A 17824-nucleotide genomic window follows, 5' to 3' on the forward strand; every position below is an offset into this window, starting at 1 on the left:
AAGCTGCGGCCGCTTCCTCTCCCAGAGGGGGATTTGGGAACGCCGGGGGCGGGGCTGGGATGGCAGGACACGGCTCTGGAGTCGGGAATTCCCCTCAGGAAGGCACTTGGAGCTTGGAGCTCCCCAGCAGGAACTGCAGGATCCGATCCACGGACAAGGCGAGCAGGAAGTCGGCCAGGAGGACCTGGGAGATCACGAGCTTGAACTGCGGAGAGAGCGGGATTCGGGATGGGAGGGAGGGAAGGGAGGGGGGAAACACCCCCTGGAATGGGAAGGGAGAGGGGAAACAGCCCCTGGAATCCTGGGATGGGAGTGGGGAAACACCCCCTGGAATCCTGGGATGGGAAGGGACAGGGGAAACACCCCCTGGAATCCTGGGATGGGAAGGGAGAGGGGAAACACTCCCTGGAATCCCGGGATGGGAAGGGAGAGGGGAAACACCCCCTGGAATCCTGGGATGGGAAGGGAGAGGGGAAACACCCCCTGGAATCCCGGGATGGGAAGGGAGAGGGGAAGCACCCCCTGGAATCCCGGGATGGGAAGGGACCTCGGAGCCCATCCCACCCCATTCCATGGGCAGACCCTCGGGATCCACCCGGCCATGGAAGGTGTCCCTGCCCAGGGACTGGGATGAGCTTCCAGGTCCCTTCCCACCCAAACCATTCCAGGATTTTCACCCACAACACCCCCAAATCCTCCTTCCCGGGGCTCCTTCTCCATCCACCCTCTTCCCAGCCTGGATCTGGGCTTGGAATTGCCCCTGATCCCGGTGCAGCCCCTGCCCTCGGTCCCGTGGAATCCCATGAAATTCCCACCTCTCCACAACCCCTGGGATGGCACCTGGATGAACCACCCCTTCGATTCCCCCTTTCCCAGGAATTCCCCAAACTGCCCAAATCCCAGGGGATGCTCCCAAACCCCCTCCCTTTCCCCCGGGATCCAGCCCTTCAAACGCCACCAACATTCCCGATCCCAATCCCCCCCGGGGGCTGTTTTCCCACGGGAACGGCCCCGGAATTCCGGGGTTACCTCGGTGGGGATCTCCACGAGCCCGAACTGCTCGTTGAATTCCGGGGAGGAGCCCGAGAGGAGCCCCACGATGGCCATTCCCGACAGGACGATGCTCCAGAGCAGGGGCTTGTTCTCCTGGAGACTCTCCATGAAGGGATGGCCCTGGAAAACAGGGAATGGCTCGGGATGGGGCACTGGGAGGGACTGGGAGGGACTGGGGGGGACTGGGAGGGACTGGGGGGATGAGAGGGAATGGAGGGAATGGGAGGGAATGGGAGGGAATGGGAGGGAATGGGAGGGAATGGGAGGGAATGGGAGGGAATGGAGGGAATGGGGGGAATGGGAGGGAATGGAGGGAATGGAGGGAATGGGAGGGAATGGGAGGGAATGGGAGGGAATGGGGGGAATGGGAGGGAATGGAGGGAATGGAGGGAATGGGGGGGAATGGAGGGAATGGGGGGAATGGGACACTGGAAAAGGTTCCCGAGGGAGCTCAGGGAGTGCTTGGCTGAGGATTTCAGGGATTTTGGGATCCCTGAGCAGGGAATGGGGCGGGCTGGCGGATCCCGAGGGCGGATCCCGAGGGCTATTCCCTGGATCTCCAGGCACCTTGTAGTTGATGGCGAAGGTGACCATCTGCATGGCCATGGACAGGATGTACACGGTGCTGTTCACCAGGCTCGGCTCGAATTCCTTGCTCAGATCCACGAACTCCTCCTCCCTGCAACGGGAAAACACCCCGGGAACGTGGATGAGGGATGACCTCTGGAACCCCCTGATCCTGCTTTTCCTGGGGTCCCCAGCAGGTGTTGGGGGAACAGGGAAGCACCGGGGTCAGAATTCCCTGTGTCCCATCCCTCCATCCCTTGTCCCGAGTCCCTCTCCAGCTCTCCTGGAGCCCCTGGAATGTGCTGGAAGCTCTGCTTGGATCCTACTCCAGGGGAACATTCCCAGACCCGCAGCACATTCCCACTGCTCCCTCTCTCCCCGCTCCTGCCCAGCAGGAATTGGGGATGACTGGGGTTTTTTGGGAATTGGGGGCTCACCTGGGCCCGCTCCGGGCCTGGAATTCCCGGCAGGAATTGGGGATGACCGGGGTTTTTTGGGAATGGGGGCTCACCTGGGCCCGCTCCGGGCCTGGGCCCCCCGGTACAGGAAGACGAGGCTCAGGAAGTGCACCAGGAACTGCAGCAGCACCGTCAGCACCGTGTACAGGTTGAAGATGTTGGGAAGGGGCCTCTCCTTGGAAAGGGTCTTCAAAGGCTGGGAATGGGGGGAGAAAACAGGGAGCGGGGTGGGCTGGGATGCCTTGGGAAGGCTCCAGATCCCAGCGCTGTCCGTGGGCTGCAGGAATTCCCCCTCGGGAGCAGAATCCCAAGGTTGGGGGCAACCTGGCCCATGGAATGTGCCCCTGGAGGCAGCACGGGCTGGGATTTAAGGTCCCTTCCTGCCCAAACCATTCCAGGATTCCCTAATTCCATGATTTCAAGGAACAGCCTCAGTGGAACCATTTTTTCTTACGCTGCCCTTTCCCACCTTTTCCCGCCAGTCGGGATCACAGGGGGCTTCCCCAGGCAAGGACTGGGCCTCAGGAGCATCCCAAATCCAAGGGAACGCTAATTCCCACCCCCGCAGGATCAGGGACTGGGAATCCACCACAAAAAACGGGATGTTCCGGGGGAGAAAGGCCCTTTTCCTTCAGTTCTGGTGGGATGGGCAGAATTTGGGAGCGGAATTCCCGTGGAATTGCCGGCGCTCACCTTGGAGCGGGAGATGAAGAGGAAGCAGCCGGCCAGGAGCAGCCCCTGGAGCGTGGCCTGGAAGTCGCTGAACTTGACGCCCTCGAGGTAGAGGACGCTCTGGCTGTAGGCCAGGATGAGGGCGTTCAGCGCCAGGATCTTGAACATCTGCAGCGTCGTCACCAGCGTGCAGCGGCCCTGCTTGATCACGTGGCAGACTGGGGGAAAACGGGGAAAAACGGGGATAAACACGGGGAAAACGGGGCTCGGGGCTCGGTCCTGCCCTAAAGGGGGGGCCTGAGGGGATTTGAGCCCGGCCCAGAAGTCCCACCTGGGGGTTGGTCCACGGAAAATGGTGGGAAAGGCCTGGATTCCCACACGAAATGGCGGGGAAGGCCTGGATTCCCACACAAAATGGCGGGGAAGGCCTGGATTCCCACATAAAATGGCGGGGAAGGCCTGGATTCCCACACAAAATGGCGGGGAAGGCCTGGATTCCCACACAAAATGGCGGGAAGGCCTCAGGTTCCCACACAAAATGGCGGGAAAGGCCTGGATTCCCACACAAAATAGGGGGGAAGGCCTGGATTCCCACACAAAATGGGAAAGGCTTGGATTCCCACATAAAAGAGGAAAGGCCTGGATTCCACACAAAATGGTGGGGAAGGCCTGGATTCCCACACAAAATGGGAAAGGCCTGGATTCCCACACAAAATGGGCGGAAAGCCTTGGATTTGGGGCTGTTTCTCCCCATCCGAACCCTCTCCCCTGGGTTATTCCCAGCTTGGATCTGGGGCTGTTTCTCCCCATCCCACCCCTCTCCCCTGGGTTATTCCCAGCCTGGATCTGGGGCTGTTTCTCCCCATCCCAGCCCTCTCTCCCCGCTCATTCCCAGGTTATTCCCGGCCTTTCCCGGCACTCACTGCACTGGATGGAGGAGAGTTTGGAGGTGAAGGGGGCGGCAATGCTGGCGTCTCCCAGTTTCACCACCGGAGCTCGTTCCTCCTCCAGGTCCTTCAGCACTTGGCTGAGCCGCTCCTGAGGGGCAGGAAAAGCGGGATGTGAATTCCCAGAACGTCCCTGCTCCACGGATGGGGGAACGGAGGGAAAAGCTGCTCCTTTCCCACCCAAATCCACGGGGCAAAGGAAGGCAGTCTGGGCTCTGCCTGGGCTGAGCAGTTTTAAGGTGCCTCCCAAGCAGAATTCCACGATCTGCTCCCTGTTTTCCCTGTACTTATGGCTGGGATCACATCCCAGCTCCAGGAGTGCCAGAGGAGGAGCACAAAAGCCTGGATAACCCCCTGGAATCGCACCCTGTGGATGGCCAGCTGCTCCTCCCGCTGGGACAGGACCCTGTGCTTGGCTCCCCGGGACGTGGGCCTCACATTCCCGACTCCTGCCGCCGGAATTCCGGCTCTCCCGTCCCCGGGGCCGTCCCGGGGCCGCTTCTTCCGCTCAGGAATCCTCTCGGGAGCGTTTGCCAGCAGGGCCACTCCTGGAAAAGGGGGGAAAAACAGGGAAAAAAGGGCCGTAAATCCCTCGGGTTTTCCACACAGCCAGTGGCTGCAACTGGAGCAGGGAATTGGGGAGGGATTTCAGGGAGGAAAAGTAGGGGGAATGAGGGAACTGGGGAGGGATTTCAGGGAAAAAAGGGCTGTAAAGTCGTTTGTTTTTCCACACAGCAGGATCCCAACCTGGAGCCAGGAGAGCAGGGAATTTGGGAGGGATTTGGGGAGAAAAAAGTAGGGAAAATCAGGCAATTTGGGAGGGACTGCAGGAAGAATCAGGGAATTTGGGAGGCAATTTAGGGAGGAAAAGCAGGGAGAATCAGGGAATTTGGGAGGGATTTTAGGGACAAAAAAGCAGGGAGAATCAGGGAATTTCAGGGAAAAAACCCCAGGAGAATCCTCCTGGAAAAAGCGTTTGGAGCCGATTCCTGCTGGCGTGGGATTCCAGGAGCAGAGAAATCCCTCTGTATCTGAATTCCTGTGGATTCCCAGCCCTGGCACTCTGGAACACCCCGGGAATCTGGGGCAATCCCGGGAATTCTCACCCACATCCGCGTGTTTCAGGGCCCCCACGTCGTTGGTGCCGTCCCCGCACATGAGGGTGGAGAAGCCGAGGCTCTTCAGGGTGGTGATCACGAATTCCTGGCGGGAAAAGGCCCAAACGTTGGGAATTCAGAGCTGGAAAAGGGCTCAGGGATCTTTAGGATCACGTGGGACAGCCGGAGCCTCACCCCCAGGCTCCTAAAAGCTCCGAAGTTTGGGAATTCTGAGCTGGAACGGGCTCGGGATTGTTCAGGATGACAACAGGGGCACCCTGAGCATCATCCCCATACTCCAAAAGCTCTGGATTTTGGGAATTCAGAGCTGGAACGGGCTCAGGGCTCTCCAGGATCACAACAGGGACACCCTGAGCCTCACTCACAGAGTCCAGATTTTGGGAATTCAGAGCTGGAACGGGCTCAGGACTCTCCAGGATCACAACAGGGACACCCTGAGCCTCACTCACAGAGCCCAGATTTTGGGAATTCAGAGCTGGAATGGGCTCAGGGCTCTTTAGGACAACAACAGGGACACCCTGAGCCTCACTCACAGAGTCCAGATTTTGGGACTTCAGAGCTGGAACGGGCTCAGGACTCTCCAGGATCACAACAGGGACACCCTGCTTTTCCACCCCCAGCCCCAAACGTCGGGAATTCTCTGGGATAACCCCTCCCACCCCCTCACCTTCTGCTTGGGCACGACCCTGGCGAAGACGCGGATGTGCGGGATGAGCCGGAGCAGCCGCTCCCGGTTCCCGCTCCGGAGGTGCTCCAGGCCCTCCCCGGTCACGCACAGGTCGAAGGGCTCCGTCAGCTCCCGCTGGGATTCCGGGAACGCCGGGAGCACCACGGCCCCGTCCCGCGATTCCCACTGCCACGGGGAGCCTGCGGGAACAGGGAGCAGCCCTGGGATCAGCCCTGGGATCAGCCTTGGGATCAGCCCTGGGATCAGCCCTGGGATCAGCCTTGGGATCAGCCCTGGGATCAGCCCTGGGATCGGCCGGAGCGGCGGGAATGTCCTGGCCCCTCCCAGGCCCTGGAGATCCCCATCCCAGCACTGGGAAAAGTGGGAATTCCGGGTTGTTTGGGGGGTGATTGGGTGGGGTTGGGTCTTTTTTGGGGGGGGGGTGGTTGGGTCTTATTTTGGGGGGTTTTGTGGGGGTTTTGCGTCTTATTTTGGGGGCTTTTGGTGGGTTTTTGGGCTTATTTTGGTGCGTTCGGGGGTTTTTCAGCGTGTCTTTAGTGTGGGGTTTTCTGTGGGTTTTGCCCCTATTTTGGTGTTATTTGGGCTTTATTTTGGAGATATTTGGGCCTCACTTTGGAATCAGTTTGGCCTTATATTGAAGATATTTTTGCCTGATTTTGGAGTTATTTTGAGCCTGATTCTGGAGTTATTCTGACCCTATTTTGGAGATATTTTGGCCAGATTTTGGAGTTATTCTGACCCTATTTTGGAGATATTTTGGCCAGATTTTGGAGTTATTTTGACCCTATTTGGAGTCATTTTGGCCCATTCCCCCCAGCCCATCCCAAATCCCATCCCAGGCACCTTTGGAAGCCGGAGGCTGCAGGATGAGGGTCTTTTCCTTCTGCAGGAAGTGCAGCTCCCTGGCCACGTGGCAGGCGGTCAGGGGGTTGTCCCCCGTGATCATCACCACCTGAGGGACACGGCAGAGGGAATTCTGGGAATTCCAGAGGCACCAACAAAATTCCTGCCTGGAGCAGGTGCAGGTCCCAACCCCCCCGAGGTGCAGCCCCCAGGGAAGGGCCTTGTCCCATTATCCCACCCCAAACCCAACCCCACATCCACAACATTTCCCTCTTTTCCCCCTTTTCCCTCCACTTTCCCCCTTTTCCCTCACTCCAGGGGCTCCCAATCCCCTGGAAGTGGCACCTGGGACAGGTTCAGTGCTGCCCATGGAATGGTTGGGCTCCACGACCTCCCAGGGCTTTTCCCACCCCCTTTTCCCTGGAATTCTGCCCGGCCTTACGTGGTGGGAAGCGTTCTGGATCTCCCTGATGACGGATTTGGAGTCGGCTTTGAGGGGACACGAGACCACGATGAATCCCACAAACCTCAGGTCACATTCCAAGGTTTCCCTCTTCATCTCCCGCACCTGCCAAGGGAGGAACCCTTTGGAACCCCTGGGAACAGCACCTGGCTTTTCCAACAGGTGATTCCCTGAAGTTTAACGACCCCCTGGGGACGCCAGAGAACCCCTGGATTGGCTCCAGCTGCTCAAAAAAGGCTTTTTTTGGCACAAGAAGCTCCTCATTCCCAATTAAAACCAGGCCAAACCTCTCCAGGTGTTCCAAGGAAAGACCTGATCCTGCTCCCTGAGCAGGAAACCGGGAACACCGCAGGGAACACGGATCCACAACGCCCCAAAACTCACAGCTGGGGGGTGGTTTTCCCAGAAAATCCCCATTTTATCAGCAGATTTGGGTGCCCACATCCCAAAAAAAGTCCCTCTCTTCCCAGCCCTGCTCCCAGCAACCCCGTTTCCCTGGATGTGAAGGCTGGGGAGGATCCAGGTACCTGCTGGTGGGTGAGGTGTCCCAGCTCCTTGTAGCCCAGGGCCAGGACCCGAGCGCCCTCGTGGGAGATCTCCCGGTGCACGGCGTGGTAGTTGCTGGGACACTGGGATAACTGGGAAAAAGGAGGGAAGAACACGGGATTCAGGGAGTTTCCGAGGGAATCCAGGAGCAGATTTGAGCTTTTTGTGGAAAAAGGGGGGAAAACAGGGGAAGAGAGACTCTGGGATTGTCCCCTGTCCTTCCCACAAACTCTGGGACAAGTCCCTCATCCTGTCCTTCCCAAAAATTCTGGGATTAGTCACCTGTCCATCCCAAAAACTCTGGGACAAGTCACTTGTCCTTCCCACAAAATTTGGGACAAGTCCCCATCCTTTCCTTCCCACAGACTCTGGGATGATCCCCTGTCCATCTGATCCCCTGCCCATCCCACAAACTCTGGGATGAATCCCTGCCCCTCCCACAAACTCTGGGATGAATCCCTGCCCATCCCACAGACTCTGGGATGATCCCCTGCCCATCCCAAAAACTCTGGGATGAATCCCTGCCCATCCCACAGACTCTGGGATGACCCCCTGTCCATCCCACAGACTCTGGGATGATCCCCTGTCCATCTGATCCCCTGCCCACTCCAAAAACTCTGGGATGAATCCCTGCCCATCCCACAAACTCCGGGATGAATCCCCGCCCATCCCACAGATTTTGGGATGAATCCCTGCCCACTCCACAAACTCTGGGATGAATCCCCGCCCATCCCACAGACTCTGGGATGAATCCCTGCCCATCCCACAGATTTTGGGATGAATCCCCGCCCATCCCACAGATTTTGGGATGAATCCCTGCCCACCCCACAAACTCCGGGATGATCCCCCGCCCACCCCAAACCCTCTGTTCCCACCCCCCCACGTCCCTCCCTTCCCACCCCACCCTCGATCCCTCAGGAATTCCGACTCCCTCTCCCCTCCCTCTCCCCCCCCGTGCCCCTGGGGGTGGAATTCCGGCGTGTTTTTCCCGGGAATGCCTCACCATGGGCCGCAGGGTCTCGGGCGCGCCCTTGACGGCGGCGACGAAGGCGAGCTGGGCGCCGGGGCCGCGCTCGTAGGAGGCCAGGACCGACATCCGCTTCAGGGCACTGGAGAAATGAAAGCGCTGGTGAATTTTCATCCCCGGAGTTTTTAGACTCCTTGGGAAAACTTTCTCATCTGGAAACAAAGAGATCGGGAAATCCTGAAAGGGTTTTTTTTTTTTTTTTTTTGTGGAGGGGGGGGGGAGGAAAAAAAAAGGGGATTATAAATAAAAACAACAAAAAACCCCAAGCGAAAATAAAAGGTCCCACCCCGGGGGGGTTGAGGGCGGGATCCGGGGGGAGTTTGGGGGGAATTTGAGCAAAGTTCAGGATAATTCCGGAATTCAGAGCAAATTGGGGGAATTCAGGTGGGATTCAGATGGAATTCAGGGGAATTTGAGTAGAATTCAGGCGGAATTCATGTGGAATTCAGGGAAATTCAGGATAGTTCCAGTGGAATTCAGAGGGGATTGAGGGGAATTCGGGCAGAATTCAGGACAATTCAGGTGGAATTCAGGGGAATTTGGGGGGAATTCAGGTGGAATTCAGGAGGATTCAGGGGGATTTGGGTGGAATTCAGGGGGATTCAGGGGGATTCAGTGGAATTCAGGCCATGGGACGTGTCCCTGCCCTTGGATCGGGACGATCCTTGAGGTCCCTTCCCAGCCAGCCCCTCCCGGCCTCCCCGAATCCCTGGATTGGCTCGGATTTCCCTGGAAGTGGGTTTACCTTTGGTCAGGGTCCAGTCCACGGCCAGGAGCATGGCCTTCTCCAGAGGGTCCCCCACCAGCGTCCCGTCCTCCAGCTGCACCAGGGAGTGGCAGGTGGCGATGGCCCGGTGGGTCTCCAGGGGAATGTCGGACACGGGAGTCACCTCCTTCCCGTCCCTACGGAACAACGGGGGAACAGACCCGCTCTGGGACACCCTGGAGCCGTTCCCAGCTCGGAATTCCCGCTCCCACCCGGCGGGGAGCAAAGGCCAGGGGACAGCGGGGCTGGTTCAGTGGGAATTCGGGCCAAATCCCGGGATTTTGGCTGGTTCTGCCAAGGAAACTCGGGAAACTGGCACATCAAGGGGCAGATCCAAAGGATCTGGGAGGCTCCAGGCGCTGGGAATTCCGGCAGCGGGACGGGAAGGGCGGGATGTGCCACAGGGAAGAGCTCGGCAGCCTCGGAATCCCGGGGAATTCCCAGCAGATCCCCGCTCCCCGAACCCCCAGGGATCTCCCCCCGCCCCGCCGGGACGTTCCCGAGGAATTCCCGCGTGGAAATCCGGGAATGGGGGCTCCCGGGACCCACCTGAGCCCGGCCACCCCCCGCACCACCAGGTGGTCGCTGGTCAAGGTCCCGGTTTTGTCGAAGCAACAAACTTGGACTTTCCCAGCAAAGGGGATCCGGAAAGGCTCCGTGCAGTAAACGTCTGGAGAGGGAAAACAGGGAATTTGGGTGGGAATCCAGCCCAAGGCTCCGTGCAGTAAACGTCTGGAGAGGGAAAACAGGGAATTTGGGTGGGAATCCATTCCCTCCCCGCCCTCCCAGCCAAGGATTCCTTCCCCAAATCCACCTCAATCCCCCTTTTCCAGGGGGAAGCCATTCCCTGTGTCCCATCCCTCCAGCCCTTCTCCCAAGCCCCTCTCCCGCTCTCCCGGAGCCCCTGGAATGTGCTGGAAGCTCTCCCCGGGTCCCTCCCTGCTCCAGGGGAACATTCCCAGCTCTCCCAGGCTGTGCCCGGAGCAGAGTCCTGGAATGCCGGGGTGGGAATGCCGGGAATGGGGACTCACAGAGCTTGGCCAGGGCGATGAGGGAGGTGTTCACGGCCAGGGAGAGCTCGATGGGCAGCTCCGGGGGCACCACGGACGTCAGGATCAGGGCACACTCCAGGAACAGCCGGTACTGGTTCCGCCGCGGGTCCTTCGTGCCTGTGGGATGGGATGGGATCAGCTGGGAATGGGATCAGCTGGGAATGGGATGGGATCAGCTGGGAATGGGATCGGATCAGCTCGGGATGGGGATGGATCAGCTCAGGATGGGATGGGCTCAGCTCAGCTGGGAATGGGATTGGATCCGCTCGGGATGGGGATGGATCAGCTCCACATCCCGGGGGAACAGGGAGCAGATCCCGCCCGGGAAGGATCCCGGGATCCAGGGCGGGTTCCTGAGGTGGAGCTCCAGAGAAGGTGGATCCAGGAGTAATTCCCTGGGATTGGCACCTGCCCTTCCCAAAAACTCTGGGAGAAGGCACCTGTCCTTCCCAAAAACTTTGGGACAAGTCCCTGTCCTGTCCTTCCCAAAAACTCTGGGAAAAGTCCCTGTCCTGTCCTTCCCAAAAACTCTGGGAAAAGTCCCTGTCCTGTCCTTCCCAAAAACTCTGGGAATGTCATTTGTCCTTCCCACAAACTTTGGGATTTGTCCTTCCCACGAACTCTGGGACTCCTCCTTCCCAAATCTCCAGGACAAGCCCCCCCCCCCTTCCCTGACCCTTTGGGAATTCCACCAGGAGGGGGGACAATCCCAAGGCCCCGGGAAGCCTTCCCGAAGCATTCCCAGCACATTCCCACCCTCGATCCAGACGTAGGCGGCGGCGGCGACGGCGAAGACGAGGAGGAAGAGGATGAAGATGAAGGTCTCCAGGTTATTGGCCGTCACCCTCTTCACTCCAAACAGGATCGTCCGGAGCAGCTTTCCCTGGGAACAAGAGCCTTCAGTGCCAGGGCTTCCAAGGGATCCCACAGAATTCCTTAAAAACGGCCCCGGGATTCAAATCCCGGCTCCGGGGTTTTGTTCCCAGAGCCTGGAAATCCTGGGGCTTCCTCTTCCCAACCTCGTTCCTTCCCCTTCCCAACCTCACTCCAAACAAGCTCCTCTCCCAACCGCACCCGGAATTCCCGTTCCCAGCTCACCTGGGAGGTGTTGAATCCCGTCCTCAGGGCGTAGGCGACGCATCCGTTATCCACGGCTGTGGGAAGGGGCAGGAAACCCGGAGTGAATCCCCCCAGGGTCACTCCAGGGTCATTCCAGCCCGGAGTGAATCCCTCCAGGGTCACTCCAGGGTCATTCCAGCCCGGAGTGAATCCCCCCAGGGTCACTCCAGGGTCATTCCAGCCCGGAGTGAATCCCTCCAGGGTCACTTCCAGGGTCACTCCAGCCTGGAGTGAATCCCCCCAGGGTCACTCCAGCCCGGAGTGAATCCCCCCAGGGTCACTCCAGCCTGGGAGCTGCCCCCTCCTCACACCCCCAGAGGAACTGAACCCCTTTAGAGCCTCCTGGCTTGTTAATAATCACAGTCGCTCATTAATTATTAATTAATTAACACCAAACCTACTCCAGGGTCCCTCCAGCCCGGGAGCACCTGGAGCTCCCCCTCACCACCCCCCAGGGGCTCATTTAGCTGCCCCCGCTCATTAACCAGGCTGTTAATTAGTGCCAGCAGCCCGCCCTCCCAGGGGATCCCTCTGGAATCGCCGGCATTCCCGGCGGGAATGGGGGCCGGGGACGCACGTTTGAGCCCCGAGGAGGCCTTTTGGGGCGGGATGTGCTGCACCACCCGCGTGCCCCCGAAGAGGACGTGGAGCCGCGAGTCGCCCTCCATGTCCAGCACGTGCTCCGGGCTCAGGTCCTCCACCGGCTCCTGCAGTGGGAAACAGGGAAACAGGGAATGGGATGAGCCTGGGAAATGGGAATGGGCCTGGGATGAGCCTGGGAAATGGGAATGGGCCTGGGATGAGCCCAGGGAAACAGGGAACAGGGAATGGGATGAGCCTGGGAAATGGGAACGGGCCTGGGATGAGCCCAGGGAAACAGGGAACAGGGAATGGGATGAGCCTGGGAAACGGGAATGGGCCTGGGATGAGCCCAGGGAAACAGGGAATGGGCCTGGGATGAGCCTGGGAAACGGGAATGGGCCTGGGATGAGCCCAGGGAAACGGGAATGGGCCCTGGGATGAGCCCAGGGAAACGGGAATGCCCCGGGCTGGACACTGGGGGGGCACGGGAAGGGGACGGGATCGCGCCGGGGAGGGCGGGGCTGGGGGGCTTCCCCTTCCCAAGGAATTCCATGGGAATAATAATAACAATAATAACATTAATAATAAAAATAAACTCCATACTTCTTAAGTCTCCCACCGGCACAAAAAGCAGGAAAAACGAGGGGTTTTCGCTGATTTTTGACTCTTTTTCCTGATTTTTGACTGTTTTCCCTGATAAATTTTGATTCTTTTCCCCGATTCCTGTGGGTTCTCCCCTATCCCTGAGGGTTCTCCCCTTTCCTGAGGGTTCTCCCCTATCCCTGTGGGTTCTCCCTGCCCTGTCCCATCCCCATCCCCATGCCCACCTTCATCTGGGGCACGGACTCCCCGGTCAGCATCGCCTCGTCCACGATGCAGCGGCCCCGCAGCAGCAGAACATCACAGGGCACCAGATTGTCCTGGGGGGAACGGCCTGGCCCAAAACCACCCAAATCAGCCCCAAAAACACCGGCAAAGAGCCCCCCTTGGGACCCTCTGCCACCCCGGGGGAAAATCCCAGGGGAAAATCCACGGAAAAGCAACGAAAATCAAGGAAAAATCAGTTAAAAAGCAAATAAAAATCAATTCAAAAGCAATTAAAATCAATGAAAAATCATTCCAAAACCAGTTACAATCAATGAGAAATCAATTAAAATAAATTAAAATCGATTAAAGCCAATCAAAAATCAACTAAAAATCAACGAAAAATAAATTGAAAATCAAATCAATTAAAAATTAATTCAAAAGCAAAAACGATGAAAAATCAATTAAAAATGAATTAAAATCAATGAAAAACCAACTGAAAATCCACGAGAATCAATTAAAAATCAACTGAAAATCAATTAAAGTCAATTGAAAATCAATTAAAGTCAATTGAAAATCAATTAAAGTCAATTGAAAATCAATTAAAGTCAATTGAAAATGAATTAAAATCAATTGAAAATCAATTAAAATCAATTGAAAAATCAACTTAAAAATCAGTTGAAAAATTAATTAAACCCAATTAAAAATCCCTGGAAATGGGAATTAAGAGATCCCAGCCCAAGGATTTCCCTCCTGGCTCCTCGGAAAAGGGAATTTAACCCAAGACCCCGAGAGATCCCGCCCTGGAAATGGGAATTAAAGTCCCCCAGAGGCACCCGTGGGGTTTTTTACCCCGATCCAACCCCGCCCAGCCCCCGGGAACACCCCGGATCCCCGGGAATGAGCCCGGATACCGATGGACAGGATGTCCCCCGGGATGATCTCGTCGCTGGAGATCGGGCGCCACTTGCGGTTCCTGTACACCTGCAGTGCCCAAAACAGGGATGTTTTAGCCCCAGAACCACGGGAAAGGAGGGAAATGCCCCCGGATTCCCCGGACTCACCTGGATCATGTAGGGCTTGTTGCCCATCTTGCGGATCTCCGACATGTTCCGCAGCTGCTGCTGCACCAGCGAGGCCTCGAAGGCCACGAGCATGGACAGGGTGAAGACACTGTAGTACCAGTACTCGTCCAGGCACCACAGCCCCACGCAGAACACCTGGAAAACCCCGGGAAAACCGCCGGGCAGCTCGGCTCAGTCGGCATCACTCCAGGGCTTCACTGGGGGAAAGGCAGGGAATCTCCCTCCCACAGACACCTGGAACTGTCCCCACACCACAGCCCCACCCAGAACACCTGGAGGGACAGGAGTGATCCCAATCCAGCCCAGAATTCCTTACAATCTGGGATTCAGCTCGGCTCAGTCGGCATCACTCCAGGGTTTCACCGGGGGAAAGGCAGGGAATCTCCCTCCCACAGACACCCGGGGGGTCAGGAGTGATCCCCACACCAGAGCCCCACCCAGAACACCTGGAACAGCCCAGAATTCCTTAAAACCTGGGATTCAGCTCGGCTCAGTCGGGATAATTCCAGGGTTTCACTGGGGGAAAGGCAGGGAATCTCCCTCCCACAGACACCTGGAACTGTCCCCACACCACAGCCCCACCCAGAACACCTGGAGGGACAGGAGTCATCCCAATCCAGCCCAGAATTCCTTAAAATCCAGGATTTATCTTTGCTCATCCAGGATAACTTCAGTATTTCATGAGGGAACTCGGAAAAGCAGAAAATCTCCCTCCCAGAAACACCCAAGGGGTCAGGAATTGTTGGTCCCAATCCACGCCAGGATTCCTTAAATTCCAGGAATTTCTAGGGACTGAAATGGGAATTTTAAGGAATCATCTTGGTTAAAGAATTCCAGAAAGCTGGAAAAACCCCAGGACACAAGGGTCAGGAATAAATCAATATCAAGGTCTAATCCAGCAAATATTCCTGATTCCTGGAATCTCCCCAGCTCATTCCTGGCTCTCAATCCATAAATCCTCCTGGTTTTTTAGCAGGAATAGGGAATTTTCCCCCCTTTCTGTCTCCACACTTTACCTGGAAGATGAAGAAGGGAGCTGTGGCTCTTTCCTTGAACAATTCCAAGAATTCTGGCACCACCATCTCAGCCCTGGGAAGGAAATCCAGGAAATCCACCCTTGTTTCCCTGAGCATTCCAAGATTTCAGCAAAATGCCATCCCAAAAAAAACCACTTCCAGAGGAAAACCTCCTGGTTTTTAACTACTCTGAGTCAATTCCTTCCTCTTCCCAATTTTATTCCTCTTTCTTCCTCTTCCCAATCTACATTCCCAACATTATTCCTTCCTCTCCCCAATCCTTATTTATTTCTCTTCCCAACCTCATTCCTCAAATCCAGCTATTCTCTGTCCTGAAAGGAATCTGAAACAAACCCTGGGAATGACTAAAATTCCAGCTCCAGCACTAAAACTCCAGTTTGATCCCAGTTTTCCTGCCAAACGGGGATATTTTGGCTCCCTCCCAAAAAAAAAACCCTGGAAAACTCACTTATTGGTGCCATATTTCTTCTCTGCTGCCCGGATTTCCTTGTCCTCCTGGTAGCCTCTGGAATTCTGGTAGTAGCTCAGGGGATATTCCACCGGGAAGGCCACGGGCAGGAACTGCCTCTTCCCGTTGGTTTCGTAGGAATATTTGATCTTCTGGAACTCGAAGGAAAGAGCCTCCTCCCCGTCCTCACCCTGGGAAAGGGGGGAAGGAAAAATAACTGAACATATCCAGGTACAAGGATAAAATAACTGAACATATCCAGGTACAAGGATAAAATAACTGAACATTATCCAGGTACAAAGATAAAACAACTGAACATTATCCAGGTACAAGGATAAAATAACTGAACATTATCCAGGTACAAGGATAAAATAACTGAACATTATCCAGGTACAAGGATAAAATAACTGAACATTATCCAGGTACAAGGATAAAATAACTGAACATTATCCAGGTACAAGGATAAAATAACTGAACATTATCCAGGTACAAAATCCAACAGAAACCTCCACCCCCGGGATAATCCACCTCCGAGAGAGCAGAATTCCCAAATCCATTCCCCAAATCCCAACCTGTCCCTGCTGGTGGAAGCACCCCCCTCCAGTCGGACCCATCCCAGCTGATTTTTTGCTAATTAACGTGATTAAAACTGCAATTTTTGCTAATTAACGGGACCAAAAGGAATCCCGAGCTCCCGGAACCTGCCGGAACTCCCGATCCCTGCCGGAATTCCCGATCCCTGCGGCTCCTCTCACCTGATCCCGGTGCAGCGGCACCAGCTCCACGGAGCCGTTGTTGGGGGTCGGCACCACTTTGGCCAAGGTGGCTTTTTTGGGACACGGCTCCTGGAGGGGGGGGGAAAAAAAGGGAATTCCCATCCCGAGGTTTGTCTGGGAGCGCTGGTTGGGATCACACACATCCCAAAGAGAACGTTCCCAATCCCGGAATTCCCGCCTGGGCACCGAGGGAAGGGGTTCAGGGGCACAAACAGGGAAAGGGGCACCTTAAAGGGATTTAATGCCTTTGCCTCTCGGATCCCAAACCCCCCCAAAATCCCTCTCAAACCTCACATATCCTCAGTCCCAAATCCCCCCCAAAACTGCCCTCAGACTCCAAATCCCCCCCAAAATCCTTCTCGAACCCCACATATCTTCAGCCCCAAACTCCCCCCAAAATCCCCCTCAGACCCCAAACTCCCCCAGTCCCAAATACCCCAAATCCCTCTCAGACCCCAAACTCCCCCAGTCCCAAATACCCCAAATCCCCCTCAGACCCCAAACTCCCCCAGTCCCAAATACCCCAAATCCCCCTCAGACCCCAAACTCCCCCAGTCCCAAATACCCCAAAATCCCCCTCAGACCCCAAACTCCCCCAACCCCCCCAAGTTCGCCCCCTCGCACCCCAAATCCCCCCTTTTCCCCTCAGCCCCCCAGTCCCCCTCGCTCACCCTGACGCAGGTGAGCGCGCACTGCGCGTGCACGGACCAGAGCCCCGCCAGCGCCGTGAGCAGCTGCAGCGCCGCGATGGCGCCGAGCGCCAGCAGCGCCGCCTCGGGGGGCCCCCCCCGCTCCTCCTCCTCCTGCTCCCCCTGCGCCCCCCACAGCCGCGGCCCCCACAGCCACAGCCACGCCGGGTAGAGCCCGGCGGCGAAGGGCAGGACGGTGGCGCGGAGGAGGCGCGGCCGCCGCCGGTAGAGCGTCACCGACGAGACCAGCTCGTCCTGAGGGGCCGCCGCGGCCGCCGCCATTTTCCCTCCGCCCTCGGCTCGTCTCTTCCGCTTCCGCGCCCCCGACTTCCGCCCGCGCGTGCGCGGGGAGCGGTGCTGGCGGAAGCGCGGCGGCGGCGCGTGCGCGCTGGAGAAGTGCGGGCGGAGGCGGCGGCGTCATGTGAGTGAAGGGGCGGCGGGGCCGGGGCGGGAAGGGTCCCTTCCGCGTGTCCCCCCCCGGCTTCACGGCCCACCTCGGTGTTAACGGGACCACCGGGACCCCCCGTGTGACCCCCGGTGTTAACAGGACCCTCCCGGGACCCCCCCCGCTGTTAACGGAATCCCCGTGTGTTCCCCCGCTGTTAACGGGACCACCGGGACACCCCGTGTGCCCGCCGGTGTTAACAGGACCCTCCCGGGACCCCCCCCCCCCGGTGTTAACGGAATCCTCGTATCCCCCCCGGTGTTAACGGGACCATCGGGACTCCCGGTGTTCTCCCCGTTACTGACCTTCCCATTCCCGGTATTCCCGCAGGGAATTGGCCCTGGAGCTGACGGCCCGTCACTGCGGGGCGGAGCTGGAGCGCTACGGGCGCTGCGTGGCCGCGAGTCCCGAATCCTGGCAGAGGGACTGTCACCGGCTGCGGCTCGGGATCGCCCAGTGCGCCTCGGCACAGTCAGTGCGGGACTGGGAGGGACTGGGATTGTCACTGGATGGGCACCGGGAGGATTGGGATTGTCACTGGATGGGGCTTGGGATCGCCCAGCGCGCCTCGGCACAGTCAGTGCCGGACTGGGAGGCATCGGGACTGTCCCTCCAGTGCCATCCCTGTCCCCCCGGGGC

At 57.6% G+C, this 17824-nt stretch overlaps 2 protein-coding genes across 3 annotated transcripts in view; both read right to left on the reverse strand.

Moving 5' to 3' along the window:
* The window catches only part of FBXW9 (F-box and WD repeat domain containing 9), a 91228-nt gene that overhangs the window by 17977 nt on the left and 55427 nt on the right, over window positions 1–17824 (reverse strand). The gene's annotated exons all lie outside the window — the stretch shown is intronic.
* ATP13A1 (ATPase 13A1) lies at window positions 6–17799 on the reverse strand. Of its 2 annotated transcripts, none has more exons than XM_064643852.1 (26): window positions 17491–17799; window positions 16031–16120; window positions 15276–15466; window positions 14807–14879; window positions 13770–13925; window positions 13620–13689; window positions 12729–12835; window positions 11897–12026; window positions 11299–11354; window positions 10957–11083; window positions 10180–10317; window positions 9698–9818; window positions 9128–9285; window positions 8359–8534; window positions 7337–7447; window positions 6789–6914; window positions 6347–6455; window positions 5483–5682; window positions 4804–4900; window positions 4064–4245; window positions 3674–3788; window positions 2772–2968; window positions 2132–2274; window positions 1621–1732; window positions 1030–1173; window positions 6–205 (listed from the first exon to the last, which is right to left on the reverse strand). In XM_064643852.1, the coding sequence occupies exons 1-26, from the start codon at window positions 17782–17784 to the stop codon at window positions 95–97; spliced, it is 3534 nt and encodes a 1177-aa protein (XP_064499922.1). In that variant the 5' UTR covers window positions 17785–17799; the 3' UTR covers window positions 6–94. The 2 variants fall into 2 exon arrangements, with proteins under 2 accessions (XP_064499922.1, XP_064499921.1); XM_064643851.1 differs by lacking the exon at window positions 17491–17799 and adding an exon at window positions 16723–17047.

The sequence above is a fragment of the Pseudopipra pipra genome, unplaced genomic scaffold (genome assembly GCF_036250125.1).
Source record: "Pseudopipra pipra isolate bDixPip1 unplaced genomic scaffold, bDixPip1.hap1 HAP1_SCAFFOLD_86, whole genome shotgun sequence".
Taxonomy (NCBI): Eukaryota; Metazoa; Chordata; class Aves; order Passeriformes; family Pipridae; genus Pseudopipra; species Pseudopipra pipra.

Coding starts and splice junctions, on each gene's coding strand:
- ATP13A1 (XM_064643851.1), bottom strand. CDS start 17,022: ATGGCGGCGGCCGCGGCGGCCCCTCAGGACGAGCTGGTCTCGTCGGTG. Junction 9,286..9,697: donor CGGGGGGTGGCCGGGCTCAG/GTGGGTCCCGGG, acceptor GTTGTTCCGTAG/GGACGGGAAGGAGGTGACTC. Junction 4,246..4,803: donor CCTGAAACACGCGGATGTGG/GTGAGAATTCCC, acceptor CCCCTTTTCCAG/GAGTGGCCCTGCTGGCAAAC.